Source organism: Diceros bicornis, unplaced genomic scaffold (genome assembly GCF_020826845.1).
Source record: "Diceros bicornis minor isolate mBicDic1 unplaced genomic scaffold, mDicBic1.mat.cur scaffold_235_ctg1, whole genome shotgun sequence".
In the NCBI taxonomy this organism is placed as follows: Eukaryota; Metazoa; Chordata; class Mammalia; order Perissodactyla; family Rhinocerotidae; genus Diceros; species Diceros bicornis.
In genome coordinates this window covers 56,622-64,061 of record NW_026691115.1, presented here as the reverse complement: position 1 = coordinate 64,061, position 7,440 = coordinate 56,622, and the positions used below count along the sequence as shown (strand labels likewise).

The window sequence follows — 7,440 nt, the reverse complement described above, 5'->3', positions numbered from 1 at the left end:
CTTTCCTTCCTCCCGCGAACATTTTATCCCACTGCGTTTGCTTTTCTCCACATCTGGAAGCCAGGCCCGTTTTAGAAATCACAGTTCCTAGGACTTACTGAGCTCTCAGAGAGCACGAATAACTGGCAGAGCTAAAGAAGTAAAATTACCTCTCTTGAAAATACTTAAGCACTTTTTTTCCTCTCCACTGTAATCCCGAAGAACAGCCCATTTTGAACCAGAATAATTTAGTCTGACAACAGATTCTTCCTCTGTTCACAGCTGTCCCAGAGGGAGGAGCTGAAATCTGAACCTCTCAGCTATGATTGGATCCCTCTTGCAAAAGAGAGGAAAAAAGCCCTCCCAGCCCAAACAGGCTCAGTCCCTAAAGGAGCCAGGCGACTTCAGAGGCGCCGGCCGTCCGCCCGCCGCACCTGAGCGGCCCCAGCCCGAGCCCTGCGGCCGCGATGCTGTAGGGACCGGCCGCGTCCTCCCGCCGGACCGTTATCCGCGCCGGGCGCCCGCCAGACCAGCCGGCAAGATGCCGCGCTCTTTCCTGGTCAAGAAACATTTCAATGCCTCCAAAAAGCCAAACTACAGCGAACTGGACACACACACAGGTAAAAATAGATAAATAATAAATAAGTAAAGGGAATTATATCTATAAATATATATTACAACTCTAATACTATTACAAAAGAACAAAAGACTAAGTTGTTTTCCTTTTAAACGGTATTCTAAAAGAGAGTTCAGATTCTTTTGATCATTAGGGTAAGTTTTAATTCAAAACTTCTGACAAGGAAAAATTCAACTCTTGCAACTTCATGTTCTAAAGCTTGTGTATACACACGTAATGAATATACGGAAGAAGAGTAACACAACATGTAAATGTTGAATTACTGCTTTTCTCATGTAATAAGGCTCCTTTCCTTTAGAAAGCAGCTTGATTTATGCATATCTTTGTACTCACAGTCATAAAATCTGTAAATAACCCATGCATAAAATGGAATACAACTTTCCTGTATCTTTAAACATAATGTATAGGTTTGTCCTCCTCAGTGGGGACTGTGAAGGCTTTGGCCTGGCTGCACTCCCTGATGTAGAGTGTGGTGTAGTTCCTGTCACCCCGTGTGTGCAGGAGGCGTAGACGTGCGTTAAGTATGATAACTATGCAGCAGCAAGAGTAGAAATGAAATGTTTTACCAATGTCTGTGTTTTCCTAAATGAGTCTATCTTCTTCATTATGAAGTCCTGGGTGTGTTGCCTAGTAGCTTTTTGGTGTGTTTTTAAAGTTATTCTTACCGTAATCTTCTTTCCTTTCCTTTCTTTTCTCCTAGTGATTATTTCCCCATATCTCTATGAGAGTTACCCCATGCCTGTCATACCACAACCAGAGATCCTCAGCTCCGGAGCTTACAGCCCCATTACCATGTGGACTACGGCGGCTCCATTCCACTCCCCACTACCCAATGGCCACTCTCCTCTTTCTGGATACCCCTCATCCTTGGGGCGAGTGAGTCCCCCTCCTCCATCTGACACCTCATCCAAGGACCACAGTGGCTCAGAAAGCCCCATAAGTGATGAAGAGGAAAGGCTACAATCCAAGCTTTCAGACCCCCATGCCATTGAAGCTGAAAAATTTCAGTGCAATTTATGCAATAAGACCTATTCAACTTTTTCTGGTCTGGCCAAACATAAGCAGCTGCACTGTGATGCCCAGTCTAGGAAGTCTTTCAGCTGTAAATACTGTGACAAGGAATATGTGAGCCTGGGCGCCCTTAAGATGCACATTCGGACCCATACCTTACCTTGTGTTTGCAAGATCTGTGGCAAGGCCTTTTCCAGACCCTGGTTACTTCAAGGACACATTAGAACTCACACTGGTAAGAGAAAAATGTAGACTGGAATGTTACTCTGATAGAATGAAGCTCTGGGCTGACTGTCAGATTTGCATTAAGTAGTGACACAATGCTTTTAATGATGGATGATCGTTTATAGCTACTTCCTGCCAACTCAAAAAGTCGTTAGAGCACAAAGTGCTCTATTTCTAGTTAACAACCTCTGCTCCAGAGACTGCAAACAGCATTTAGACTTTGGAAAGTAGATTTAGAAGGTTTGGTCTCAAAGATCAGTTAGAAAATCAGGGAAGATGTACTTGAATGTGTATTCTGTGAAACTGCTCCCAATAATCAGCAAATGCTAACGTTGCTATCTTAATCAATTGAGTCGGTAGATGAAGGGTTTCCTAGAGTTTTCTGTTAGTTACGTTCTTGCTGTAAGATCTATCACCCTATAGCAGGTTGGACAGTTAGAACTGAAATTGCTTTCTGTTGTTTTGTTTTGTTTTTTGCTGCTGAATTTTGTATTCCTAGCACAAAAGCATCCTGCAGGGAGTCAAGACATCCAGCCTGAGTCGTAATACAGAAGGAGGGAAAAAGGGAGATACTGGGAGGAGCTCAACATTAACTGCACCTGCTGAAGCAGAAAGCTTTAATAAGTGAAAGTCCTAGAACTACGTTTATTATTTCTGCATGACTGGCAGCAGTAATAATAGTCTTGGTGTGATTTTTTTTTTTATGTAACACTCAAATTTATCTTAAAGGGCTAGATATTAAAATAAGTATCTACTGTGAAGAATTTTAATCTAGTTTTGCTGCTTCTCGTTCTTTTGGCAAAATGTGATTGTTATTCATAAACGTGATTTGACCTTACAGTTCCTCTAAAAACACTGACTATCTTTCTTTCTCACCCCCCACCCCAATCCCCAGGGGAGAAGCCTTTTTCTTGCCCTCACTGCAACAGAGCATTTGCAGACAGGTCAAATCTGAGGGCTCATCTGCAGACCCACTCTGATGTAAAGAAATACCAGTGCAAAAACTGCTCCAAAACCTTCTCCAGAATGTCTCTCCTGCACAAACATGAGGAGTCTGGCTGCTGTGTAGCGCACTGAGTGGCGCAATCAGTGTTGACTGGGGCAGAATGCATTTCTTCACTCCGATTCCAAATGACAAATAAAAGTCCAAAGGCATTTTCTCTTGTGCTAACTGACCAAATAATATGTATAGACATACACACACACACACACACACACACACACACACACACTGAAAGCTGAAAAAGCACGAAATCCATGTGTTTAAAGTTAATCCTTTCCATGTGAAGTTTAAAATTACTATATATTTACTGACAGCTAGATTGAGAGGATAAAAGACAAGAATCTTGTTCTTCAAAGATGAAGCAAAAAGCACACTGCATCTTTTCTTACTCAGAAAGAATGCAAAGATTTACATTGTTGCCAAATCATTTCAACTGAAAAGAACAGTATTGCTTTGTAATAGAATTTCCTATAGGAAGAGAAACTGCCAGACACTATCTCAGGTGCCTTATAAAGTATTCCAAGTTTACTTCATTACATGTCTGATGTCTGGTTACCATTGTTGAACTAAAGCCTTTTTTTGATTACCTGTAACGCTTTAAACTGTATTTTTAAGAGAGAGAGAGAAAAAAAATGAACAAGAACAAAATACAGGGGAATGTATGAAATGTGCCTTTTTGTTTTTTTGTATTGGTTTTTTTTTCTGCCAATTAACAGTATGTGCCTTGGGGGAAGAGGGAAAGACTAGCTTTGAACATTCCTGGTACATGTTCCATGTCTTACTTTTTTAAAGAATTTTTAATGATTTTCTAAAATTAAAGATGGGAATAAGTGCAAGAAAAGATTCTTAGAAACTCAATAATGTACTTAAATTCTTAAATGCAGACAACAAATGCAATCCATACAACACCCCTTCCAAGTGCCTTTTTTAATTAATTGTATAGTTGATGAGTCAATGTAAATTTGTGTTTATTTTTATATGATCAAATGAATTTTGTATGAAATGAGATGTTGTCTATAGCTAATGCCTATAAACAACTAAGACTTGTGATATCAATGTTTCTTTTTTAAAAAACAATTTTCAAGGTTCTTTTTTACAATAAACACTTTTGATGTATAATCTGTTGTTTGTATACTATTTTGAGACTTTACTTACTTCATGATTAGTACCAAACTGCTATACCAAGAACTGTTTCTTTTGTTAATAAGAGAAAAAGTGAATAGTGTTTATTATGAATAGCAAGTGTTACTTTATAAGTGTGAGAATATAATAAACTGTTAGTATTTTTTCTTTACTCTTAAGAAAATACTGTCACATTCAGAAAGACAACATCATGATGGTAGTTTGTTAGTATATCTCTTTAACAAAAATCACACTTTCTGATTGCTAAAAATATTTACATTATTAATAGTCAAGAATACCTTTCAAAACTTTTTATTTATGATGACTTTATTATGTTGGCTTTATGAAATAAAATTACGATCACTCGTTGTCACATAGGCCACTGGAACAGTTTAAGAAGAAATATCATTTTGAGGAAAAATAGAAAATCTGCATAAAAAATTAGGAAAAAATGGATTTATCATAAATGATACAAGTTTGAAAATTAAACTATGCAAAGAAAACACCACATCTAGTGATATGACTAAGTGATAGTTTGATGGGAGCAGGGCTAACTAATAGAAAGTTAAGTTTTCCCTTTATGGTATTTTGAACAAGCCTCCACCCAAACCCAATATGTACTTAATAAAATGGAGCATGATCAGCCATTCCATATCGAGGCACATGCTTACGAAATGCACATGTTCTAACTGATATGTAAAAGTGCTAACCGTCATAGGCACTGTGACAATTACCAAATTCTATGTGAATCCACACTCCAAATCCATTATGAGGAGAGTTCCTGCTCCTGCTAATCACTTCTCTCTGGTACGCTCAGAACTTGCAGAATTATTCTCCTTCTAATGTCTTTGTGATACAATTAAAAGCCAGAACTAGTATCTGAAAGACGTTAGTGACAGGCCTTTAGCCAGTGACTTAAAATATCTATACTATTCCTTTAATGTTCACACACATTCCACTGTATGTTACATTTAAATTTTTAGCCAACATATAAAAGTGGTGTGCATTTGACTGAAAATAAAACCCTTCAATTTAATATTTTACTTTTAATTTTTTTTGACATTTTAGGAAATCTATCTCAAAAGTAAAATTATTTGGAGCAACAATTTATAAATGTCAAAGAAATGGCTGATAGCTTGACTGGGCATTCTTAAGTTAGAAAAAGACAACTTTACTTAGTGTATATGGTATAGAAATGATTGCCTAAAAGTTTCCAGACCAGCTAATAGGTAGAAATATCTTGCAAGGGCAAATGTGAGGGAATCAAGCATTCTCGAAGTGATCTCGTCGGCTCTCCCGGGAACAATTCTGCCCACATTTCCTTCCCTCATTTGTAGATCTAGAGGCAAGTTGTTTCTTGGTGTCCAAAACCTAAACAGATAATTTTCTAAAAGGAAAAATTTGTTCATTGGTTTAATTTCTTAGTGAAGAATTAGCAGTAATATTTTTGCAATATATTGTGATTTTGTCCTCACCATGCTAACTTCATTCATGATTAAAATACTTTACTTTCATTTAGGTAACATGAGCTTAAATTAGGGTACATCAGATATTAAGATTTCCTATAAATACAGCTCAGTAATTTTTTAGAATTTTTAGCATTTTTGCCAAGGTCTTTGACTAGATGTCTGCTCTACTGCAATACATAAGATCTGGTTTAAATGTCACTTACTTTGAAATATTTTTCCAAATTTGCTCTTTCTGGGAGCTTCATATCATTTATAATGTAGTACTTATCTCACTACATAGCAATTGTTTGTTGAGACTTTTGTTTTTCACTAGACAGAGTATCCTTAAAGGATAAATTCCCAGTACCCAGCACATCATCTGGAACACTGACATCAACAAATGTATGTTGAATGAATAAATGGATAAAATAATAGAAATTGGTGAAAAACAGCTTGCAGATCTAAAATTAATTCACCATATTCCCCTTTATTGCAAAGAGGCTTGATAATTTTTGAGAGATCTTCCAAGCATATTTACTGGGATATCTCCTAACTTAGTGATGACAGCCTCCCCCTCAATAGATTGGACCCTCAAAAAAGTGTAGAAGGGACAAATATAGTACACGTGGACCAGGTCTGATAGACATTCTGAGAGCCTGAGCTTTGAAAACTATGGATTTTAATATAAGGTATATATGCTAATAAGCATTCTCAGTATCCTTAATTTGTTTCATATAATCTGAGATGGGGTGGCACCAGTTTTTAAAGCCAAGATATGTGTTCATTGAATTTCTGCCTCACAACTTATTAGCTTTATGTCCTTACGAAACTTTCTTAACCCCTTGGTGCCTCAGTTTCTTAAGGTGTAAAATAGGAATAGATTCTTATTATCATAATTAAGTACTCAACAGTCCCTTGCACTACTTGTAGATCTTAATATCGAGTACTCAATGTTATTACTAAATGCTTAATATGTATCTGCTGTGTACTAGGAAACTTACATATGTCATCTTCAATGGTAACAATTTCTGTATGAAGTTGGTATTTCACAGATAAGGATATTAAACTCAGAGAGTTCGGATAATGGAGTCAAGGTAACAAAAGCGGTAAGTTGCAAAATTGAAATACAAACTCAGATTCTTCTGGCTCCAAAGACCCTGCTTTCTCCACTCCACCATGGGAATAAGGAGACTGCTGAGCTACGCTCAGCACAGTGGCTCATAGGTTGTAGGCACGTAGTAGAAATCTTGTTGAAAAGGACAATGATAATGTGCCCTGAAATTAAATATTTTAAGAGTGTATTAGGAACTATCATAATTCAGGAATTATACAATAACATATAACAATCTTCAGAGCCATTTCCCAATTTCTTTCTAGAAATCCTTTTGGCATCCCTTCCTCCAGTGTCAGCCCCCCTGTCATGGCAGGCTCTCTGACAGCTCCCCTGCATTCTCCTGGTGCACGTGAGCCCATTTCCTTTGGTCGGCTCTCAGTGGAGAGGAAAAGCAGCTGGTCTCTGTCCTCTGTATATTAACACTTCATCTTCTGAAGACCACTGTTTCTCCCTCACACACCCACACTCGTCTCTTGGCTTTTATCTTCCAGACTAAAAAGGCTTCCAAGCTAAACAGTCATTTCTTTCACCACAAAATGTGGACACTCTGGGGTAATGAGGCAATTAGAATTTAGAAAAGTCTAAGGCTTCCTGGCTAAGATCCACATCCAAGAAGTTGTACCTAGTTTAGATATAGGAAATATTGTGAGCAAAATTAATTTGAGAACAAGTGTTCTGTCATCTAGGGAAGTAAAAATTCTCAAATAAGATGACTTTGCTATCATTCTTTTCTTCTCATCAGAGGCAGACAAAGAACAAAAGATTCCCTTTACCTGAGATGGACACACATAGAGGGAAAAAAACTCTTGTTTAATTTTCAGACATAAATGTGTATAATCTATGACCACAGAGTAAATCTATGGCTAAAGTTAGATTTAGTCCCTCAGCCCTCCAGGAAGTA

At 37.6% G+C, this 7,440-nt stretch overlaps 1 protein-coding gene across 1 annotated transcript; it reads left to right on the top strand.

The window, feature by feature from the left end:
- Positions 1-277: 277 nt before the first annotated feature.
- On the top strand, positions 278-3,968 carry LOC131402711 (zinc finger protein SNAI2). The gene is made up of 3 exons (XM_058537300.1): positions 278-599; positions 1,317-1,862; positions 2,748-3,968. The coding sequence occupies exons 1-3, from the start codon at positions 302-304 to the stop codon at positions 2,927-2,929; spliced, it is 1,026 nt and encodes a 341-aa protein (XP_058393283.1). The 5' UTR covers positions 278-301; the 3' UTR covers positions 2,930-3,968.
- The last annotated feature ends 3,472 nt before the right edge of the window (positions 3,969-7,440 follow it).

Bases quoted from the DNA above. Each gene is read 5' to 3' on its own strand.
- LOC131402711 (XM_058537300.1), top strand. From the start codon at position 302: ATGATTGGATCCCTCTTGCAAAAGAGAGGAAAAAAGCCCTCCCAGCCC. The intron at 600-1,316 runs GTAAAAATAGAT...CTTTTCTCCTAG, and splicing joins CGAACTGGACACACACACAG to TGATTATTTCCCCATATCTC. The intron at 1,863-2,747 runs GTAAGAGAAAAA...CCCAATCCCCAG, and splicing joins ACACATTAGAACTCACACTG to GGGAGAAGCCTTTTTCTTGC.